The sequence below is a fragment of the Simochromis diagramma genome, unplaced genomic scaffold (genome assembly GCF_900408965.1).
Source record: "Simochromis diagramma unplaced genomic scaffold, fSimDia1.1 OVJJ01000293.1, whole genome shotgun sequence".
Classification (NCBI taxonomy): domain Eukaryota; kingdom Metazoa; phylum Chordata; class Actinopteri; order Cichliformes; family Cichlidae; genus Simochromis; species Simochromis diagramma.
Window position 1 is genome coordinate 25,301,772 of NW_024386801.1, and position 24,530 is coordinate 25,326,301.

The following is a 24,530-nucleotide window of genomic DNA, read 5'->3' on the forward strand; positions in this document are numbered from 1 at the left end:
AATCCTTCCCTATTCCTCTGATCTAAGCAAATTTAAAACATTATATTGTAATAATTATTTTCTTGTACTCACACCATTGATCATTGGTCATGAGTACATTCACAGAGAGTTGGCTGCAATCACAGCATTGTAAGAAAAATGAACCCTTAGGCCCCCTTCTCGGTTCAGAGATGGTCTTTCCCTTGAAAGAAAAAGTGAAAGTCAGTTTCAGTCTAACAGAATCAGGTTTACTGCTATCAGGACGTCTTTGATCTCTCACCAGGACGTCTGCACATCTTTGTTCTCCATGATCTACGGCGCCCTCCAGAGGTCAGGTGATGGAAGAGCTTCATAAACTTACATTAAGGCCTTATGACCTTACCCCCTCAACCCTCCATGATTGTGCTTCGGGTGGAGGCCTCTTGCTGTTTAAATCGACCTCTTCCTCCCCGTTGTTGTCAAGTGTAGCTAATATGGGGTTTCCTGTCCATGATCACAGGGTTTTTACCTGACAGCATGAAGCAGCATGATGCGGCTGATGTACCTTCAGCTGTGTGGATTGTGTTCAGTGTTCAGGCCCAGATTAGAGTCAAGGTCTTTCCTTCGAGCTCCTCTGCCGGGTCTTTGTCGGAACAGGGTGACACAGGAAACTCTTACCTGCTCAGAGAGCACTGGGCACCTTCCAGAGCACAACTGCACCTAAAACGGCAGAAAGTCAAACCTCTGAAATATTTGGTGAGTGATGTTCATGTAATGGTCCAGCAGCGGCTCTGAGTTTGGAGGAAATGTAATGAACAAGTTTATCATGGTTGGTTTCAATCCAGCAGGTTCAGGTATTCATGACTGGACTCCTGGTTGAGCTTTTGAATCTGGAAGTGCTGTGCAACACTGCAAACATTGGTATTGATCCAATACCAAGCAAACTAAGAGCAGTATTTCTGGTTCTAATACTTTTAACCAGCTGATGTAGGGGAGAGCAGTGTGTCATTATTTATGAGCTTTTTTTTTTCTTTTACATTTGCCAAATTCTGAACACATTTTAATTAACACTAAACAACGACAGCATTGTGATTTTTACTACTTATGATGATTAGTTAACAGTTTTCTTACATATTGATGCTGTGTGCTTTGGAGAGCTGGGGTGTAAATGTGCCCGTTTTTAAAGGCCAGCGTCTGTTGTTTAAATGTGCTAAAGACTGTAAACGACTGACGTTTATTCTTTCATAAAAAGATTAAAACATTCATTTAACACAGCTCAGTGGGATACAGTGTGGTTGGGTTAATTGGTGATTCTAAATGCATGTAGGTGTGAATGTAAGTGATTGGTTCACGCCCCACCCCCATGACCATGACCTGCAGAAGACAATGTAGGTATGGGTGGGCGGTGGGATACATACTGGACTTTGAAAAACAAAGCATGGATCCGATACTGGCACCAGTGTTGGTATCGATATGCTGCCCACCTCTAACCAAACACGGATTTTCAGGAATCTTACCTTCAGGAAGCGTCCATGTTTTTCCTTACAACCTCACGGAGAGGAGCCACACTTCTAAAGAACATTCAGGACCTTTTTTACCTTCCTGTGAATGCAGTTACAGATATGTTAATGTTTTAATGACTTTAACCTCAGAACACAGCAGAGCTCTTTAAATTTGAGTTTCTGTACAGATTATAATTTTACAAGGAAAACTTGGATCATCTCTACACATTATCCAAGGTTTTAACTTTTGATTACTTTAATCTACCTTTTTTGTCACCTTTAACAGCCACTGTTAAAATGTGGCACAGATTATTGGGGCCCCCTCACCGTTACTTCTTGAGAGAGTCACCCTTTTTTGTGATACATTTCTGTATTTAAATGTTGGATTTTCCAAGTATATTTTCTTTTGCTGAGTGTTTCTCAAAACCTTTTTCCTAAATCTTTCCAAGACATTAACGTCAGTGGAATCAAGGCTATGACCACATGTACACGAGTTTATTATTTTTCCCAAATTAGTTTTGGAAAATGTTTTTGTCCTCAAAACCAAAACAAAAAAATAACCTCAAGGTCTGTGGAGCTGGACAGAGCAGCAGGTGGTGACATAACCATATCCATGAAATAATTCAGCTTGATCCAAAAACACGGCACACAGGCCAAGTTTTCTTTTTCCTTCGTCCACACATAAAACACTGAAACTCTGGAAGCAACAAAGAAAAAGCCTGCGTGTAGTAAAGTACCGTGTATGTGCGCACCTTTATTTTTCTTGTTTAGTCTCAGAGATGAAGCTCGTTTTCTTTATAATTCATGACGTTAATGTCGGACATTATCTAGGCTTGATTTTTTCAAAATATTCCTGACTCTGATTCCACAGAGACTCGGATAATCTGCTGCAAACAGTAAATGAGATAAAAACAATGGGGCATGATGTTTCGATGATGATCTTTGACCCCAGAGTCAGAGCCTGTCGGACGCTGCACACAGAGAGCTCTGAAACTTCAGGTGAGAGCTGAGTGAAGGTTTATTGACAAAGAGGAGGAAACAGGAAATCTGTTTACACTCAAAACTACCAGGTAAAAAAAGCATGTTAAACAAACTAAGCCCCGCCCCCTCACCGTTACTTCCTGAAAAAGTGTAAAAATAGTTCCTTGGAGTCCGAGGTGCAGTCAAATATTGACCAATTACACATCCTTTTATTCTCGTACAAACATACAAACATGACACGGATAGAAAAGAGCATAAAAAACAGTGGCGGTAAAAACGAGGTCAGAATTTATTTGTGTTTCTCACGCCGTTCGTCACGGCTGATTGGTTCTTCGGAGCTGCTGAGTTAAGGCACCGTGAGAGCTCGAAGAGGTAGGAGGCGGGGCCAGGAAAGGCTGAGAGCGTAGAGGAGGGGGCCGTTGTGGCAGGGACGAGGCGGTGTTGGAGGAGGGCGTGGAGGGGCCCTGTGGTGATGGTGGCGCGGTTCAGGGACAGTGGTGGCCGCTGGGGCTTGGTGGTAAGGGAGAGCGGCTGCAGCTGCTCGGGGTACGGTGACGTGTGCCCACTGAAGGACGACGAGTGTGTGTGCTCCGTGTGCGTAGGAGCCGGGGCAGCGGGCGAGGCCAGCGACGTGGTGGGAGTCGCGGGAGAGTCCAAGGAGGAGGCGGGGCTCGCCTGTGACAGGTGGGTGTGTGTCAGGTGAGAGGCGGTGTGCGGCTGCGTCAGGTGATGGCGCGCGTGTGCAGTCTGTGTGTGCGGTGGAGGCGGCGGTGGGTCCTCGGCTCCCATGGAGACACGAGGCCTCTTCAGCTGCGGGGGGAAGTTGTCTGACGGTGCCGCCGCGGCAACTGAGGAGCAGATGCACAAAAGTGACATCATTGTGACATTTTCTACATCGTCACAAAGAAAACAGCAAACATTGCCTCACCTTCGAGCTTCATCTCCATCCTCGCCCTCTTCCTCTTCTTCTTCTTCCCCTGCAGGAAACTAGCCGTGAGCACGTCAGCTGACACGAACATGTGACACATGATCACGCGACTTTCATACTCACATAGTTGTCTCTGGCCGACCAGCCGGGGTAAAGCTTGGAGTGCAGGAGCCTCTCTTGGCGTGCCAGCTCGTAGTATTTGGCCTGCTCGTCCTTCGTCAGTGAGTGCCACTGAGGACGGAAAAAAACACAGCAGACACGTGAAAAATGACGAATCCACGAACACGGAAAACAAACAAAAAACAACCCACCAATGAGATTCAATCTAAACTTATTTATATCTACTTATATTTATTTACATAGCCCTGCAGGACTCGGCCACAGTGAGGAGGAAGAACCCTCTTTTAACAGGAAGTAGGATTAAGAAGGGACAATCTACCTCATCACATGACTTTACCATTATTTTAGCTGTGATGAAATGATTTCATCATAACTTTGAATGTTTGATGATTCAGAGAATCTTACAACTTTCCTTTATGTAATTTTAATAACGTTTAAATCTCAAACATGAAACTGATTTGATCCTTTCTGAACTTCAGTTTCTTCAATTCATCCCGACGGCTTTATGACGCTACACCTGACATCACTTTCTCCATAATGTCACTAAGAGTGACCTCTGACCTCCAACTTTCTGTCCAAATGACAACTTAATTATTAAAATTTATTTTATTCATAATTGTCTTGATTTATGAATCAAGAATAAAAACTTGATTTATTCTGAAAACATCACAGCTGTCAATCATTTTACATTTTAAATGTGAAATAAATGTAAATATGAAAACATGAATATTTGAACATGAATATGTGAATAAAATGTGTCTGGAACATTAAAATGTGTAAAGACAGACTAAAAATTAAGCTCCGCCCCCTGGTGCAGTACCCTCTGTCCGAGGATCTGGTTGATGGACGAGCTCTCCTTCACTTTGCACATGGCGACCACTTTGGGCCGCTCCTCCCTCATGTACAGCATAAAGGCATTCAGCGGCTTCTTGATGTGCAGCTTCCTGTCCTCGTCGCCCTCGCGCTTTGTTTCAGGCGCCGCCTTCCTGTGGGGACACAGGCGTGAGACGGGTGAGTGTAACCTTGGTGACAAAATGGGTGGGAGGAGCAGCTGCTGGAATTAAACTGTGAGGCCATTTATTTTTACCTTGGCTGAACGCTGCTGGCCCCGCCTCCGTCGCAGCTATCACTTTCAGGCTCCTGCTTGACTCCGGTGCGGACGATGGCGGGGTGGGGGACGGACAACTGAGGGGTGGGCACCAAGCGAGGAGAGAAGCTGCTCGACACCAGACTGAACAGAACAGGGAAAGGTTAAATACTACTGGATCATTAACAAAGCAACAATTCAAGGAGTGCTGCTACGTCCCATATCTGAGCATGTACTAATAAAAGCGTCACACAGACAGAATGGTTTATGAATGGTATACAGTTGGTATATTGAATTCCAACAGTGAAATAAAGCACGCAGAATAGAAAATGAGACAAAAACAAAGAAAATGCTATTTTCCATTAACTTTCATGCTGAACTGAGGAAATATGAACCACATATTTTGAATACCACAAAAAACAAGAAACTGCATTAAATATGGACATGTTTATTTTAACACCTACTTTGCCCTGAAGAGTCCAGGATAATATATGTTAATTAAATCAGCTTGAGCTATAACACTTTCAACAATGTGAGAAAACTGGCCTGGCTCACCTGTTTTTAAAATATGAATCTGGATTTTTTTTCTTTATGTTTTGTTTTATTTTGTTTATTTGTCATTTTAACAAAATAAACCCACAATAATCCAAACTGACTCGACATGTAAAGCTTTTACTTTGCTAACACAACATCGTGATCCCTCAAGGTGTCCTGAAGCCTGAGGAGTAATACGAGGAACTCTGACATGAGGCGATAAGGTGCGAGGATCACGCTTCACTTCAGCCGCAGTGAGCAGGTGGAGCTGATTCAAACTACACATGAGCATCAAAACGGCGTGTTTAGTCTCGGTCACTTACCTCGACATGGAGGCGTTCATGGCGAGTGCTGCCGGCGAGAAGCCCCCGGCCATGGGGTACATATGCTGGCCCTGCCTGCAGACAGAAACACGAGCAGATGTGAGGACTTCTTGTTAGCTGACAGCCGTGTAACGTGTGCAGAAACCTCTCGCCAGCCCCACGACTGGATCTGCCGATGAGGACGGCCGAGGAGGTGGGCGTGTCCCCTCAGTGTTTAAGGCCGGGGGTTTTCCTGGAAGCATTGCTCTGATTCTCCAACTTTTACCAGTTTTAGGTAAACACGAGCCTGTGTTATTCAGCAGCTGATTGTACAGGTACGGCAGGTTTCACATGAATCGTCATGATGCCGTGTTTTTATGACTTCCTGGTCGGCGGGAGCCTTCAGGTTGAACTGGATCAACAAACAGAAAGTTCAGCTCCTCGCACTCGCTCTGTCGTTTCCTCATTCATAACTGTGCCAGAAGAGCTCAGCTCTGATTGGCTGAAAGGGTCACTGCAGAGCATCAGTGATCCATGTCAGCAGTGGTACTTCAGTACATTTCCTCTGTGCTTCCATGTGACTGAGTTTTTTTCTCTGCCCTCAGAAACAGCATCATTGTTTCCTCTGAGGGCTGTGATGTAATTGTGAGATTACCATGGAAACCCTGAACCGTGTGTGTGTATGTGTGTGTTTGTGTGTGTGTGGTACTCACAGCCATCCCAGAGGGTGTGGGATTTGAGGCATGGCTCCAGGGGAGACCGGGTAGCAGGAGGCGTGAGGAGACCGGGATACCCCTGCTGCAGAGACAACTCAGCTTCATGCTTCAGCTTCACCATCATGCCCACAGGATTAAAGATGGAGGCAGGGATGCCGCTTACCTGCTTCAGGAGAGAAGCCAGGTGAGGCCCTCGGTGGGGAGAAGGCCTCGGGGCTATAGGACAGCAGCGGGTGGAGGTGGGACACGTGGGGATGCTGCACTATCGGCACACTGCTGGACTGCAAATGGACACAGAGACAGCAGCTAAGAGGCAAAGATGAATATGAGATTATAATCTCAGGGTTCTGGATTATTGTATCAGAGGAAGGACAGATTATTTCCTTATAAACAGCTCTTCGTGTTACTGATGCCTCAGGGCGACTCCCCGACCCAGGCCTTGGTCTGACTCTACCTGTGACATTACTGTAATACTGCTATGTGAGGGTGACTCAGTAATAGGGAAGCAGTTAGTGGGATTAGCGCAGAGCTGGAAGAACAGAATGATCGGATTAAAGCTTTCTGACGGCTCTTCTGTGTGCAGATCCACCAGGACATCATTAAAACTGCAACATCAGAAGAATGAAACTCAAAGAAGTGAAGAAGAGATGGATGAAATGGCTGTCCACCAGAGGGCGCACTACAACTACAAAGGCCGAGCAGCTGATCGGGGCAGTAAATAAATAAGTGCACTCTCCATAAGAGGCTGTGCACATCGCCCTGATTTACAGCGTGGTGATGGTGAGGATGAGAAGGAGCACGGTCCGGCTTGTTTTAACCTCACATGTTGAATCAGTGACTATCTCCATGACAACATGATAAACTGGAGAAACATCATCCTCCACCTGCCTGAGAACCAATCAGGACGGAGCTGATGTTAGTTTTATCTCTAAGCTCTTACCAGGTGTGAGGGAGTCGCTGTGTCTCTGACGGATGCTCTTCCTGGGACGTCGAGCAGCGGCCACTGAAAGGGCAGGTACTGTGGAGACACACACACACACACACACACACACACACACGTTGGTCATGATTTCTCTGCAATATTTACCAGTAATCCCAGCACTGACACAAATCTGGATGAAGGGATTAAAGCCCGAAGGAAATCATCTTCCTCAGCCTAATAAAGTCTTTGCTGAAGGCCACGTCTGAGTTTCCTCCCAGCAGGTCGGACTAATCCACAGAACGCCCACAGGAGCAGCCTCCGGCCTCAAACTCACCGTGAAATGTAAACTCATCACCGAGGTTGCCCATCTTATGAAAACGAAGCAAACTTATTGGTGGAGGAACTGAAAGGTCAGACTTTTGCAGACTTTAGCTAAGCTGGCTGAGCACCGCGTGTTCCAGCAGCTCTGTCATAACTGACCAAACTCCATCAATGCTGGAACGAAAGCTGCTCAGACACGTTTCACCTAAGCCTCGTCTGAGCAACGCCACACAGGGAGAACCCGACACTCCCACTTCTGTTTTCATCCAAGTGAAGCTTCAACACGTGTGTCCAAGAACATGTTCACAGATCAGGTTCATGTCTGCAGGAGAACAGCTCACAGGAAGTCATATTACACCATCTGGACACCTCGTTTCCTCACATCAGGATGAACAAACTCACTGCTGCAGCGGCACCAAAGTGTGTGTGTGTCCGGGCTCTGAACACACACGGTGCATCTTTACTTTAACAGCTGCACTGAAACACTCTGACCCACCTGGATGTTCAGGTGAATGCTGATAATGTGCAGTGATGGGGGTGATGGTGTGACCTGTCCAGGTGTGTTGATCTGAAGCTCTGTGTGTCAGTGTTGCAGGAAACACTGACACCAAGATGAGACAACGCACTTTGTGACGCATGTTTACATTCCTGCACACCAGAAACACCAACACAGGGCCACACCCACTGATGAATGGACCAATGACCTGGCTTACACAGGAGGAAGAAGAGGGACAGATTAGATCTAAACCAAAGTTGTTCTGACCCCACCCCTTCCACAAACTCACACCCCCATCCCCCTCACTTTATCAAATGTAAACAGACCCCAGGTGCTCAGTCCTCCAATCAGCTGTGATCCCTGACCCTTAACCACAGGACCACTGTGACTCTGATGTACCTTCTGGACTGCAGTGACATCACCACCAAGCACCTGAGCAGGTGAGAAGTACGTGCTCAAAGTCCACAAAACACCATGAACCACCAATAAGAACACAGCTCTTATTGCTCCCACGCTCTGCAACAAGCATGTAAACACACACACACACACTGCAGTGAGACAACTTCCTTTGCATCGTCTCACTTTCCGCCTCGCTTGTTTACACAGAGTGGTGCAACACCTAGTGGTAGGCAGTGTCATAACATAACAGGAAGTTACTGAGTAGGACTTTCTGTTGCAGACTACCCAGAGCAGCAGAGTCTGAACATCTCCATGACTTGCTGCGATCTCCGGGTAGAAGAATGACGGCAGCTTCCTTCCAGAGTCCAACCTCAGGGTTACCGAGGCACTCCAAAATAAACAAAGCAGACCCCCCCCCCCTCCTCTCAGGGAAGTAGTGCTGCGTAACCCTGAGTGAAAAAGAGGCGTGCTGATGGTGGCAGGATGCCCTGGGTGGATTCAGAAGCGTTGGCTCACGGCGCACAGCAGACATGTTTGGCCTGACTTATGTCCACAGCTCAGCTACGTCAGTTGCTTAGTCATCCAGCTGCTTTTAGGGTCCTGAAGATGCTCCACCTCAACCTGCAATTCCAGCCTGAATGGAGCTCCTTTCTGTAGGTCTCTGGGGGTCCACCTACACCGTGCTGTGGGATGGAGGAGGCAGTGATTGTGGTCGAGGTGGTTTTCGCTGTCCAGCTGTTGGAGGTTATTCTGGAGCGATGATTGGCTGAAGCAGAACCATGGTGCTGTGGTCTTTTCTTAGGGATGTAATGGCCTTCGTTTCCTGGAGGGCGAGGTTGGGAGGAGCAGTACACCCTGACTGCTGATCTGAGTCTGGGAGGTGAAGACACCTATCGAGCTGCTGCCTTGTCTTCCTGTTCTGGTCCTGATGGTCCGGGTTCTGCCTCGGGATCAGATGAAGGAGACGCCTTCAGTTTGATGATGTCAGAGCGTGTGTCATGAACCATCAGTCTGACCCAGATCTGCAGCGAGCAGCAAGCACTTCCTGTTTCCTCCACGTTTGGGAATAAACTGTTTCTGTTCTGTGTACAGGAACACAGTGAAGAAAGCAGAACTGTGTGTGTGTGACTGTGTGTTAGTGTGCGTTAGTGTGTGTGTCCCTCTGTGTGTGAGGGTGTTTAAACAGGTTGTCCTCCTGGTATTTTAAGACTCTGCAGACAATATGAAGGAAAACAAAGGAGCTGTGGGACTGTCTCGCCTGCTGAGAGGGACCAACTTTAACTAAACACACACACACACACACACACACACACACGGCCGGCTTTATCAACAACCTTTTAAAGCCCAGCCCCCTCGGTCCTCCTGCTTCCATTCACTACAGCTCAGGTGTGACTGACTGCAAGCCAGCTCAGCCAATCAGTCAGATGCTGATTACAGCACTGCAAACAGACCGAGAAGCTCTATGTGTAAAATAAGAATCACCAACACCAGCGTGTCCCCACAGGTCTGAGATTCAACTCAAAACAGAGACACTGAAAACAGCACATCAGACTGGTTAAACTGGTTCAAGTTGGGATTAAATCCAAAGCTCACACAAAAATATAGATATAATAAAAATATAATCATCGTGTTGTTTTCTGTTCTGCAGAGGCTTCTATGCAGACATTCAGACACCACCCCACAGAGCAGGTGGAGAACCAGCTGTAACCTCAGGCTAAAAGATTAAAGTCAGAAAGCTGCAGTTCCTCTGACGGCCAGCAGGCGAGGCCCACACTGAAATGTCCAACTTTGGGAGAAATGATTGGTCACTTGGATGAGTGACTGAAAATTCATGTATAGATGAACACATTCACTTTTTTGGGACTGGATGACTGAACATCATCAAGACAGTACAGCAGACATGAACATGCTTCCAAACCTGCTCTCCTGTCACGTGTTTATAAATCCATCCATCCTCTTCTGCTTATCCGGGACCGGGTTGCGTGGGCAGCAGCCCAAGCAGAGAAGCCCAGACCTCCCTCTCCCCAGCCACCTCCTCCAGCTTGTCCGGGAGAACACCAAGGCGTTCCCAGGCCAGCCGAGAGATATAATCTCTCCAGCGTGTCCTGGGTCTGCCAGGTGGTGTTTATAAATCACCAGTTTAAACACCAATGATGATGTCACAGTGCCCCATCAATCTTTTGTATACAATCTATGCACTAACCTGCAAAGGGCCTGAGTGTGTGGGCAGCTTTAAATGGAGATATTCGCATGTATCAACATGCACGTGTTACCAAAAAACAGGACTGACACACACACACACACACACACACACACACACACACACACACACACACACACACACCTTCTTTCAGATCCTTGAAGCTAGTGTATTTGCAGTGTCTATGTATGCAGTGTGTGTGTGTGTGTGTGCACATGCGCATGTTTGCAGTGCCCGATTAATGACAGCCTCTGACCCGCCCTCAGACTGCCAGGCGCACCTCCTCCTCCAAAACACTGAGGCTACGTCCACACTAATGCGTTTTTGTTTGAAAACGCATCGTTTTCTCTCCGTTTTGGCCTCCTGTCCACACTGAGACGGCGTTTTCCTCAAGGAAAAATGCAGCGTTTTGAAAACGCTCTCGAAAACGCATACATTTCAAAACGGAGCTGTCCAGTCGCAGTGTGGACACTGGAAAACGCAGACTTTCTAAAACGATGACGCATTTTAGTCATGTGACCAACTAAACAAAGATAGCGGAGGGCATTATACAGCAGTTGCTTTGATTGCTCTCAATTTTGACAGCCCTAAAAAAAGATTAATATCAGTTTGTACATGCTCCAGGTAGCTTTTCTTCAAATTCTTTAATTCTCACTCACTTTTGCAAATGCGCAGAACTGGAACGTAAGCGTTTTGGGCCGTTTCAATGTGGACGCACAACTCTGTGAAAACGACTGAAAACGCAAGTGTGGACGCGGAGCGTTTTCAGACGAAAATGCCGTTTTCAAATCTATCTGTGCTAGTGTGGACGTAGCCTGAGAGGGGTGCAGGAGGTCTGAACTGTGAGCAGAGCAGGGATACCTGTGCTATTTCACACCTGAGCAGCATCACCAGACTGCAGGTGTGGCTCGTACCCGACACCTGGACCCGGCTCTGGTCTTTCAGCAGCTGCATAAAGGCTTCCTTTGCTGTCTTGTGTAATCTCAACAATGAACATAACCCACTTTTGGTTATCACACATGTAAAATAATTTGAAGGGAAATTACAAAAATGAAATTTTTCTGAACCTGAAATCCACTGCGGAGTCAGTTTTATCCTGATGCTCTTTTCTCAGTGTTTCTGTCAAAAGACGTTTCAGTAGCCGGAGGCCGAACTGCGACTTAGCTAACCAGCTCTCGGGTTCTCGGGTAATGATAACGATAACAAACCCACCTGAGAGCTTTCAGACTTTAAACACACAGGAGAAGGAAAGAAACCCCAGACCTGGGTTCCTGGGAATACTCGGCTGTAAAACTGACATGAAATGTGGCCTCAGGGGGAAAATGATTTATTTGTGACAACCTCAGGGAGTGGCACCAATCATCCTCCACTTCTGGTGCCAGGATAACAACTGGACAACTCTGCCCTCCCAACACAGTGGTCCCTAAAACAGCATCCATCTTTCCTCCAGTCTGTCATATCGACTCTTTTTAAACCGCATCACAAACTTCCAGATCAGGCTGAACAACCGTAAAACCACCTTCTTCTTGTCATCATCCACTTTGCTCTGTAACCACGGTTTGCTTTAAGCCCCGCCTCTACCCGAGAGCAGCCTTCAATCAGAGCCCCTCACTGTCACACTGCATTAACCTCTAATCCCAGCTCACCAACCCCAAGCTACAGCAGCTAATCTGCAGCTCGTCACTGAGCTCGACCTGCCCAACCACACACACGCGCGCGCGCACACACACGCACGCGCACACAGCCTTCAGGTGAGTCAGCGTGATTTTCGTCTCTGCTGCGGCCTTCTGTCGGGTTAAAGTATGTCACGTGAATGGCTTCATGTGCACGAGCGTGACTGAGCTGTACCAACTGTAAGTACACATCTAAAAATAAATCACCTAAAAAAGTAAATAAATAAATAAATAAATAAACAAATAAATAAAAATGCTCAAATTGATAAAATATTTGAAAAACAGAAAATCAATTAAAAAAAATTCAATAAAATGTAAAATTCTATAGATAACATTTTATGTTTTTTAGATAACATTGACAAAAATCTAAAAAAAAAAAAAATTAATTGTAATTAAAATTTGAATGAAAACGAAAACTGAAAACCAAATGAAAAAACACTTTCAGCATCTCTGTGTCTGCGTCTTACCGTTCGGGCACCCGCCGTCAGGGCTCCATTGGTGAGGTACGGGCTGCAGAGGTTCCCGAGGTCAGGGAACATGAAGAACGGGTACCCGACGTAGGGCGAGGGCTGGAGGAGGCCTCCATCACGCTGCTGCTTCCTCAGAGCTGAGAAACAGATAAAAAGGATCAACAGTGCACGCTGACCTGAGACCAGTTCAAGTTCAGGCTCACATTCAGTTCAGCTTTTACAGCCCAAGACCTGAATCAGATTATTAATCAGCTGCATCTCCAGTGAAACCCTCATTCTGATTAAGATCAGGAATTCACGACGCCAAACACCCTCTGACTTCACCGCACTGCTGGAAGCAGGAAGCTTACACGTGTAAGCACAAAAATGTCGGCTAAAATAAATCAATACCAAAAACAAAATTTAAATCAAGCCAATGAAAAATTTATTTTAAGTAATTTATCATTACTAAAATATCTAATTAAAATAAATAAAGTGTTCTAAAAGAGCCAATGAGAGAGATATAAAATACTGAATATTTGTAGCAAAAATTTAAACCCCCCCAAAACTATTAATATTTAAAAAATAAACAAACATTATGACAGAAATATGCATGAGAAATATTATTAATATTTAAATATTCAACAATAATTTTAATTAATATTAATATTTATTATTTTGTATATATTACATTAAATTTAATATAAAATGTTACATTCCAAATGTACTTAAATGTCTAAAAGACATGAAACACACTCAATATAATTAAAATAAGATTCCAACAAAGCCAGGAGCAAATACATGAAGCAAGACAAGTTGTCCAAGAAATTACATTAACCCAATAAAATTTTCTAAAACAATTAAAACAGTCAAAATACTTGCAATAAACTAAAATATATAGCAAATAAACATAATAAGTGTTTGTAAATATAACTGCTAATAGCTCTCTGAGACACCCAGAAATATTTATATAAATAATGTAAACATAAATGTGGCATTATCCTTTAAATGCAGAAAAAAATGTGCTTAAAATATTAATAAAAAAGGTCAGACATGTTTACAAATACAGAAACATGGGTGTAAAATAGGGCTGGAAATAAAACAATCTAAATGACAATAGAGGATTATGTCAATAAAATACCCAGAAACACCTGGACTCTGTTACAGGTGTGTCTCTTGGAGGTTTCACCTGGTCTCAGGTACACAGAGCTCCGTGTCCAGGTGTTCTGCTGCTGGAGACCATCTCCCTCCCAGCGGGCTCATAAACTTCATAAAGCAGCACTGTGGCTCTTACCTTCCTCGCTCAGCTGGCTCTGCCTGCCCCTGCTCGCCACACCTGGACGGGGCTCGGGGCGCCGGTCTGCCTGCACAGAGGAGCACACGGGGCGGGTAAACACAGCGCCGATAGCCCGCTGGGGTCCCGGCTGCCCCGCTGTGGCCCCGCTTTGACTCACCTCTGAGTCCGAGCTGCTGTTGGTCTCTGACTCGTTGACCAGGGAGGACTTGACGTCGTCCAGATCTCGCTCGGCGGACACGTTGCGCTTCTCCTCCTGCTCACCTTCGTCTTTGAAGGCGATGAGCTCGTCGCTGGCTCCCAGGTCGTCGCCGTCCTCCCGGCTCAGCTGCGGCATGGCTGGACGCTAACGACGGCTAACACTAGAAGCGACTTAAGGGCTAACTCGCAGTTAGTACACAAAAGTCCCGGAACACCGAAGCCCTCTCCCAGGAAAGTAGTTAGCTAAGGTCGACTGTGCGGGACCTCCTCAAAGTCAGCGTTAACGCCGACTTAACGGCTTTTTCTATCCGTTTAAACCGTTAAATAAACAGAAAACTCCCCCCAACAGCTAGCTTACATGCTAGCTAGCTCCGTGCGGCGTTCACGGACACTTCAGCTTCAGGCGTCGAATTCCTGAGGAGCGCGGTCCTCCTTCAGCCGAGCTCCTCCAAGAAAAACCTCCTTACAGAAGCAAAGTCTCAGCCACAGATGCTTCAATGATTTTAAAACACCCCGTCCCACCAAACATGAAACTAGAATTTTAAATCCCTCACGGACGGACCGTCGACATCTTAATAAGCAAGCCCGAAAAGTTCATGTCCCCCTGTGTGCAGTTACTGCTCCAGCGGAGAAAGTGGAAGGCCTGCCCACGGTGATCCCTGCATCGTTAGTCCGCTCTGAAACGTGCATAATTCCGCACACCGCTGCGGTTTTACTCTGCTCGTTTCCGCATATCGCGCAGTTTGCTGATTCAAGACGATCACTGGAGGCGTGGGAACGGAGACGGGCTGCACTCAAGTGGAGTGGAAGGAAAAGACTGCGGGGGTGGAGGCTGGAGGAGCAGGGGACCTGCACTGGCCCCGGATCAGTTCACCGGAGCCGGGTGCACGGGGCCGCGGGCTGAGCTGATCCCGGATCAGGCACAACAGGTTGATCCTATCTGCGCGCAGAGGAGGAGGAGTTCACATGGAGAAAAGGAGACTTTCAGAGTTTAAAGGAGCAGTTCGACACTTTGTGCCCTCACGGACTGAAACAGGACACACTTCCACCGCAGATGCCGAGCACAGACCCCGGGCCTCAAATTCCGCACTCTGCAGCTCCTCCAGCGGCCAGCAGGGGCGCCAGTGGCGGGTCAGCCCCCATACACTCCCGTGTTAACGTGTCCGACATTTACAGCAGAAATAAACGCGTTTACAGCAAACACACACACACACACACACTTGTTTTCATATCATAACCTAATTGTAACCCCAACACTAAGACCACATTTTGAGTCTCAAAAATTTATTTTTCTTGTTTGTCTGCCAATATTCACTAACTACTACCTAAGTAGTAGTAAAACTGTAAAAAATGGGATGTAAACTGGAAATAGAGAAAGTTCACCTTCAAAGTAAAAGTCAGGGTTGCAGTTAACATCTTTCATAAGGAAAAACTTTTATGTTGAAGTCTCCATATCCAGTTTATGTCCCGCTCAGGTAGTAGTTTGATTTTGATTTGATTTTATTGATTAGCATTCAAATATCTCAGTGAAGATAGAACAAAGATCTACCACAAAGCACGAAAGCATGAGACAAGGCTAATCAAAAGGTAGTGATTATTTGCGGACAAAAACTACAAACATTTAATACTACAGACACGGGCGGCTGTGGCTGCTAGCTGTCTGCTGTCTTCATCTCAGCAGGTATCTGTATAAACAATATTGGGAACAGACTTTCCAGAGAGTCTGAAATCCGGGTTGGATGAGTGAAAGTCTGTTAATTAGAGCTGTACCTGTCCATATGTAGCCCCCACATATATAAAAGTGTTATGAGCCCAGCGGGAGCTCTTGGATGGTCTGTTAGTACAGTAACTTCACAGCAGCCATTTTATTGGCCTCATGATGTCATTAAAAATGCTCCAAAAGGCTCCGAGAGCCACAAACATGGTCCAGAGGTCCAGTTAGCAGACAGCTAGCAGCTAGAGCCACCTGTGTCACCATCAACCTGCCAAAGGACCCATGGCTGTAGTAATGCAAACTTTAAGCCTTAATCCAATTTAAACAGGTGAGTGTAGGAATAATAAATTGGTGAATGGCGCAAGTTGTATAAATGATTTAAAATTAGGAGTCTATTGGGACGGACTCACTGCTGTCTCTGCTGGACGGAAGAGGAGCTGCAGCTCACGGGTCTCTGTTTCAGTGGGATCGCGTGGATCTGGCTCTGGATTGGAGGAAACGAGGTAAAAACAGCTGGCAGACCGATACCGTCTGTCCGGTATCAGTTTCTGCTGCACATGAGCACAGTGATGGGTTGTGGTTCTAGAAGGCAGAACCGTTTTGGCCCGAGCGCTGCGCGTGTGTTTGTGAAACGTTGGGATGCGTTTAGGGCCGGTTTGGAGAAAAAGAAAATAAGCTATCATCAGCAGAGCCGGGCTGAGGAGCTGATTATTGTTTCCAGCCTGTCTGTCTGTGCTGATGAAGCAGAGCAGGAGGCATGTACTATCCCCTCCCAGAAACACTGAACACACTCATTACTGCCCACTCACAGTTCTGCTGTGCTCCCTGTGGAGAGCAGCATGGTGGCAATTAGGCAGTATTGCCCCACTGCCCCCACCCCTCCCCCTCTGTCTTTTTGTTTGTTTTTTCCTCATTTTCTAGGCTCTCTTTGCCCCCCCCCCCGCACCATGCAGATTACAGTCATGCATGTTGAGATTACAGCAGCTCTCTGCAGAGGAAGTCTGAGGACCAACCAGAGACACACTGAGTATGTGAGTGACACAGAGGCCTCACAGAGACTACCTTCACGTTAATGACAGGCTGCCTCTGTTAAATCAGCTCTCATTAAAGACAAAGAGCCTGTTTCCATCATAAACACATCCCTGAGTCTGGACACACACACACACACACTGAGGAGACTTAACAACGCATGCTGGGATTCTTCTCTTCTTTAAATAGTTTAAACTCCCAAACAGGACTCTGAACCACACATATCCCTCCATCTGCATCCTTCTGACTACAGGCGAATCGCTCAAAATTCCCGACTTTGACTGGACACGTTAATACTGTGTGATGTTAACCACGAGCAGAGTGTCGAATACTGAGTTCAGTGTGTGTTCAGGAGTCCCAGTGAGGCTGCAGTGATCCAAACACTCAGCTTATCACAGAGATGCTCAGCATGTAAAATTACTTGTAGTAGTGAAACCATACATTTAATGTTGGCTTGTATACATTCAGTTTATATGAAGCATGCATGCATAAATGAATAATCTATGACTTTGCATTTCACTCAGAATTTTTGCTTCTTGTTTGAAGGTGCAGAAAAATGCAAAGAAGAATTATTTTGAACTGTGAATCATGCAAAGCTGAGCAGCTCCTGTTGTTTTTGATTTCATCTTTTTCTTAATCACTGGATTATTATAATAATAATTTTATCACTTAGAACACACACACACACACACACACACACACACACACACACACACACACACACACACACACACACACAGGCAGACACTCACACACACACACACACACACACACACAGACAGACACTCACAGTCACACAGAAACACACACGCACACACAGGCAGACACTCACACACACACGGATACACATTCACATAGACATGCGCGCACACACACACACACACATACACTCACAGCTGGTCCTGAGCCTGTTGACAGAATCACACCGATTCATCGAATGTTCAATAAATAATCGATAAATATTTAAGAGTCCTTGTGTGTGTGTGTGTGTTAAAGCTGTGCTTGTGAGGATATGCTAACACAGTAGTGAACATGTGTTCATCATCTAACATAACTCAGATTAAGCCTCTCGTCCTCACTGAGTGAGCTTGCTTGTGCCAGAGGAAGTGGCTGCTTTCTCAGAGCGCAGCTCGTTATTGAGCGTCTCTCGGCCACACTTCACCCTCCTTCACACACAGCACACACTCCACTTCCTTGGAAACAAAAGAGGGATTTCCTCCTCACCGAGACGCTCTGGAAGCTCAGCACACACCCACGACCGTGTAGAGTTAGACATATGTGTCTGGTCCCGGTCCTTGGGGTCACCGGGTTCACGACGCGGGCTGCAGTGGGAGGCAGCCTCTGTGGTTACGACTGAGCGGCGGTATGCGGGCCTGGAGAGCCCTGGGGAGCCTCGCTGTGATCCTCCTGCTGATGCACAGCTGCTCGAGTTTCAGCTGCTACAGCCAAACAGGCCCGGGAATCAGACCTGAACCCTTACAGGGCTTCAGGTCCGTAACCACGCTTCCTGCTGATGAAAGCAGACACCCCGGTGTATCCTCCCCCCTCCAGATGTGCTCATGCTCTCTGACTTCTTCCTCAGAGAAAGAAGACTCTGAAAGTGTTGGAGCTTAGTGAGGACATGCAGTGAAGGCAGTGTCTGCTGCTATTTCAAACTAAAGCTCTCGATCAGATCCACAGATGATGGATCCTAACAGGCTGAAAACATCTGCTGAGGTTTCTCACTCAAACTCATTGTTTTACCAGCTGCAGCTTTCAGCAGAGAGCCCAAAAACTCCAGATTACAGATTACTCTGACAAACAGAGCTGAAGTTTAACTCAACCACAAGACAAACCAGCAGCTTCAGAGAGCAGCCCACAGCTGGAAGGCACAGCTGTTAGGAGAGGGCGAGGCTCTGCGCACAAGCAGCTCATGGTTTCCGTTTGTGAGTGGCGGCCAATCAAAAGAAAGTTGAGTTTAAGAGGGTGGAGTCTAAACAGCTTGTTTTAAACCAGAGCTACACCAAGAGCCAGAATGAGAGATTTGAGGTGTGCATGATTCACAGTTGCTCTGTGAGAGAGTCTGGAGCTGTGCACTTTAATCTGACAGTCACTTTAAATAAAAGAATAAAACTTTCCAGACATTTGAGGTCAAATGTGGAAGCAGCACATTTTGACTTTTACTGAAAGCCAGAAAAAGAACAGCGTGGAGTGTCATGATACAAACCCACAAATAAAGCTAAAGGTTTCTCACACAGAGATGAGCTCATCCTGCTGGTGCTCTGAGGACAAATGTTTAATTTGGGAAGTCTGAGTGTGCATGTGGGTGAAAATACAGAAGTGAAACTGAAAAAGGTCAAAGACGTGGAATTTGGTATTGCAAATATGTTTTCCTAAACCTCAAGCAGCCACAGCGTTCATCACTGACAGCAGAATGCATGTTTGCTCTCAGGCTCCTCAGGGCAGCTTTGCATGATCACAGCTCAAAATAATTCTTTTTTATGTGATCCTGGGCCTCAGTGCAGCCTGTCTTACACTAGCTGTTTTAGCTCCTCCCCCTATCTTTTGACTGGCTCCCCCTCACAAACAGAGGGTTGGACTGCAGGTTGGTGGGGCTTCATGGCCGTGAGCATGTCACAATAAGTGAAGCAGCATTGATCCAGGAGAGGAAAACGAGAGAGAAAGTTTCTATGGAAGTTTTCTGCAGAAGGTTTCCAGCAGGGCAGAACCTCTGTAACCTCTGAGCTCCTCACATACTGCCGAGATGGTGGCAAAGACAGACACAACCGCAGAGCCCTATCTTCAGCTGTGATGTCACTTCTGGCGTTTGTGAGGCCGCTGGCATAAAGCAGGTGTAGCAGGTGAGGGGAAACCTCACTTTATATAGGGATATCCTGTCTGTGTGACATCATACAGAGCCAAGAGTTGAAAAAAACACCTGAACCCTGAGTGTCTGCCTCGCAGGGAGCAGATTAAAAACAGCTGGAGAACATCAACACGTGGAGATTTATTTTCATCCTATTTATTACACAGCTCTTTAAATTCACAGCTGAGGGCTTTGACATTTTTCCAAAGTTTAAGTCTAAACATCTACTCCTCCTCCCTCAAACTCAGGGGGTAAGTGGGCTCCCGTTCCCTCTGTCAGCCATCTGCAGATTAAACTGCAGCAGATTGAGGACGTCTGGCAGAGCTCAGGTGAGTTTATCAGCTCATCTGTGAGTGTTTGTGCTGCTCTGAGCTCGTCACAGCCCAGAAACAGAGGAATCGTAACAGCCGAACTCCAGCCGTTCCATCACCCCCCGGACTAATTTACTGTGAAAGTCAGAAACTTCCTCTCTGAGGGTTTCTCTAAGTGGCTGCATGGAAGCCTCAGACACCACGCTGAGCAGCATTTGTGTGTGTGTGTGCGCGCATGTATGAAGTGTCTGAGAAATGATGTCATCGACAGCTGGACGCAGAGGAGGAAACAGCTGCCAGTTGAGTCTGCAGCTGGAGCTCTTTCTTTCCTCCGTTCTGCTGGACCCCAGATCAGGCTCCCCAGTGACTGCAGCCATGCTGAAGGTCAGAGTTCAGGGTTGAAGCACATAACTTTTAAATGACAGATGCAGTGAGCTCAACTCTCAGTGACTTCTCTCCTGACTCCACTCACTGGTTTTGGAAGTATCTTTGAGCCTTGGTGTTAGCGTTCTGCCCAGAAACAAGCTCATTCTTGTTTGTGGAGGTGTTCACATGAGAATCTGCACCCACAGACCTGCTGATCAATCACATCCGATCACAGTCCTCAAATTTAACAGCACACCAAAGCTGGAGCTAAGCCAGCTTGGAGGCTCTGATAGTGCAGTTAACAGGACAGCAGCCATATCGTCAGGTGACTGTGTTGGCCTCCAGGCCGTTAATGTTTGAATGTTTGCTGTCAGGTGTTCATTGTTTTCAAGGCCAATATTCACTCTAGAAAAAAAGAGCATTTAAAAAAAAGCATGTCAGCATGAAAAGGAAGCTGACTCCTTGCTCAGGAGCTTGTTTTAGACAGAGGATCATAAAGAACGATTATTCTCGACTATAAATCATGTAAAGCTTCTCCAGTGAGGTCCAAGAATCAGAATCAGTCAGCTAGTTTAATAAATGTTGACAGCAAACTTTTGTCTAAAATACAGCAGACTAGAGAATTATATACCTAAGCTTATTAAGGCAGATCAGACGGGCTTTATCAAGAATAGAGAATCAATTACAAACATGAGAAAATTACTGAATATTATAGAACACTCCAATGTAACCAAAACACAAGGACTTGTTGTATCACTTGATGCGGAAAAAGCTTTTGACCGCGTGGAGTGGACTTATATGTTTGCTTTAATGGAGAAATATGGCTTGGGCAGGGGGTTTATAGACATGATCAGATTGTTATATGTCACCCCAAGAGCATGTCTTGTAGTTAATGGTTTTAAATCATCAGAATTCTGTTTACAGAGATCAACAAGACAGGGGGACCCGATTTCCCCATTAATTTTCGCTTTAGTAATTGAACCACTGGCTGAGGCCATTAGAAATAATCAAAGTATATCTGGATACCAAATTCAAGGATTTGAATTTAAAATGTTACTATACACAGACGATGTTCTGCTGTTTGTCACCAATCCCCAGGATTCTATACCCTCTGTATTATCTATTACAGAAACTTTTGGATATTTGTCCGGGTATAAGGTTAATATGACCAAAACTATTGCTATGCCACTGGGAAATTTGCCTATGACATGCAACATCCCATTTATCTGGTCGGATTCTGGATTTAAGTACTTGGGGATACACATTTCACCTGATATAAAAAGTATATTGAAACAGTGTCAAACAAGATCTTTCTAGATGGATGGATCTCCTGGTCTCCTGGATGGGGAGAATAAATTTAATTAAAATGAATGTGTTGCCACGGCTTTTATATCCTTTACAAATGCTCCCAATAACTCTTACCAAAAAAATTGTAAAAGAAATTGAAAAAGATCTGTCAAGGTTTATTTGGAGGGGAAAACGTTACAGCTGCCCAAAGATAAAGGGGGTCTTGCCTTTCCTAACATTTTGCGGTATAACTGGTCATGTCATAGTAGAGTTATACATGAATGGATCCACGCATATCTAAAAGAGACAGAGAACCCCCTAGAAGCCTGGACATGTTCGCCATTTAATCTCCTAAGCGAACTAGTGAGTAAATATATTAAAAAACATAACAAAGTAATGATTGATACTTAATTAAAAACATGGCATGATATGAACAAATACACTGAAAGTAATCTTATACTGAGTTATTTAACACCTTTTATAAATAATCGGCACTTTACACCGGGAATGAAAAGTGCAGTATTTCAGAGATGGTTTGGTGCAGGAATACATGTGGTGGGCAATGTTCCCTCTAATTTTTCATGTGTCTGAGCGAACACACAAACTCCCTGAGCGGTCTCCTGGACCACTGTGAGCAACAGCAGACGTGTGCACCGTGGTCACGCCGGCATCTAATCCATCCAAGTTACATGGTTTATTAAAATAATCAAATTACAGCATTTACATTTATGTTAGACTACTTTTAATTAACTGCCTTAGCCCACTTACAATGAAAATGTAAAAAAAAAAATCTATTCATTGACCTGTGTAGGATGTTAACACTATTGGAAGTAAAAATAACTTGAACTCCAATTTTGAAAACACAACTTTCTTTCTTCTTTAAAAAAAGCTCTGACTGGTATTATGAGTTTGTGGTCTGGGAGAGAGTCCTGTAGCTCTCTGTCTGCAAAATATAGTATATAATCACCAAAGCTGGGCAATTAATTATATAGTTACTTCTTCAAAAAAAGTAACTCAGTTTGGCAAACAACAAAGTTTTGGCAGCTATTTTTTTAAATGCAGCCAAGGCATTTTTAAATAAACATTTCAAACTATTTACAGAACAATCAGCTGTTCTGTACGGAGCCCCGCAGGGGACATGGGAGAAAAAAAAATTAAGACGGACTTTTGCGAGATCTCGCAAAAGTCCGTCTTAATTTTTTAAATTTTTTAATCCACTACAAGGTTATAACAAACATAATATTGGAAAACTGATTAGGAGTTGGGAGGGTGACCTCCAGTGTCATTGTGATGATCATGCCTGGAGTGAGTGCATACAATCTGTGCATTCTTTATTTCTTAGTAACAGATTTAAAGAAACACAATATAAAATTTTACATAGACAGTATAGAACGCCTATTTTTCTGGATAAAATTGATCCGAGCAGGTCAGCACAATGTACTAAATGTAAATCTGTGGCAGGGTCCTACTTGCACTGTCTTTGGACTTGCTCAAAAATTTTAAAATTCTAGCTCTGTGTAACAAAAGAATTAAAAGGTATATTTAGAAGCAGAATACAAAAAGATCCAGCTCAGTATTTATTGGGGCTGCCAATTCTGAACAAATTTCCAGATAAAAACAAATATAAACTATTATGTAAATTATTGTTTTTGGCAAGAAAATGTATTGTTTTCAATTGGATTAATGAAAAACCACCAACAATAACTCAGTGGTTTAAAGAAATCTTTTGAGTTTTACCAATGGAAAGACTGAGTGCAAAATTAAGTGGCAATGATGATATTTCTTTGGATATATGGCGCCTGCTATTGGATTACTTACCTGATGATCTGAAGAAAACCATAGTGAGAGGGGCAGCCCCACTCCAATGGCGGGTTGAGTCTGTCAGGACAAATCTGTAATGCGTGGTAGACCGAATTATCTATACTGTATTAGTTTTCTGTTTACATGTCTCAGACTGCTTATTGTGTTGTTTTTTTTTCTCTTTTTGTTGTTGTTGTGGTAGTTGGTTTTTTTTTTCTATTTTGTATAAAGGAAAAAATAAATACAAATATGATATAAAAAAAAAAAGAAAAGAATCAGCTGTGAGTACAGCAAGGTTTCATTTGGCTCTCTTAGAGGACATTTCCCATGAGACAGGGCTTCAGGTCCTGGGACTCCCACAGAAACCCAGGACAGCTCACTGGTTCCCAGCTGGGGCTCATGAACAGTTTAGTGATACCTCACCGCAGCTTCACCAGGTGATAACAGCTCCGTTTTCACAGGCCAACCCACCGCACTAACATGCTATCCTAAATGATCCACAAAGTTTAAACTGGACACAGAGGAAGTGAGCGCTGAGGTCATCATGTGATCTAACATGAACACACTGATCCGGGCAATGTGATGGCCCAGCAGGCGCTCCTCTGAGGAATGAATGAATGATTGATGGACTGAAGACCAACCTGCCCCTTGGGCAATGAGCTGCCACCCCCATCACTGCATCCTGTCCTATCCCCGCCTGCCTCTTCTGCTCCTCTCTGGAGTCAGACATACACTCAGCAGCCTTCCTCACACCTCTGCTCTTCAGGTATCATGACCCATCATCTGGAAGAACTCTTGATCCTAAGCAAAGCTGATAAAAAGCTGATAAAAAGCAACCAGGGAAGAGTTTTGAGGAGCTCGAAGTATTAGGGAAGGGATTAGAAGATGGCGCCGGTGAGGTCGACTGCCGTCACGACTGCTCCGACCACTTTTTCTTTGTCTTTGTTTTTTAAGTTAGTTTTCAGCGTTTCTAAATCGGCAAAATCATCACCATTGGGTACATTAGGTATGACAGTGACACTCTTGTTTCTATTGGTTTACAATGTACTCACAATTCGAAGTTTTTAACTCCGGATCCGAGCTGGCCGAGTGAGA

The 24,530-nt window shown here is 45.2% G+C and overlaps 1 protein-coding gene across 2 annotated transcripts; it reads right to left on the minus strand.

The window, feature by feature from the left end:
- Positions 1-2,460: 2,460 nt before the first annotated feature.
- On the minus strand, positions 2,461-15,185 carry LOC120730407 (transcription factor 7-like 1-A). 2 transcript variants are annotated; one of them, XM_040026804.1, is made up of 12 exons: positions 14,043-15,185; positions 13,883-13,952; positions 12,607-12,746; positions 7,069-7,146; positions 6,292-6,409; positions 6,126-6,207; positions 5,434-5,508; positions 4,577-4,720; positions 4,310-4,475; positions 3,493-3,600; positions 3,370-3,418; positions 2,461-3,289 (listed from the first exon to the last, which is right to left on the minus strand). In XM_040026804.1, exons 1-12 carry the CDS (start codon positions 14,217-14,219, stop codon positions 2,724-2,726), a joined length of 1,773 nt encoding a protein of 590 aa, XP_039882738.1. In that variant the 5' UTR covers positions 14,220-15,185; the 3' UTR covers positions 2,461-2,723. The 2 variants fall into 2 exon arrangements, with proteins under 2 accessions (XP_039882738.1, XP_039882737.1); XM_040026803.1 differs by having other exon boundaries at positions 6,126-6,210; positions 14,043-15,182.
- Positions 15,186-24,530: the final 9,345 nt, after the last annotated feature.

Bases quoted from the DNA above. Each gene is read 5' to 3' on its own strand.
- LOC120730407 (XM_040026803.1), bottom strand. From the start codon at position 14,219: ATGCCGCAGCTGAGCCGGGAGGACGGCGACGACCTGGGAGCCAGCGAC. The intron at 12,747-13,882 runs GTAAGAGCCACA...TCTGTTTCTCAG, and splicing joins GAGCCAGCTGAGCGAGGAAG to CTCTGAGGAAGCAGCAGCGT. The intron at 7,147-12,606 runs GTAAGACGCAGA...GTGTCTCCACAG, and splicing joins TGACGGCGGGTGCCCGAACG to TACCTGCCCTTTCAGTGGCC.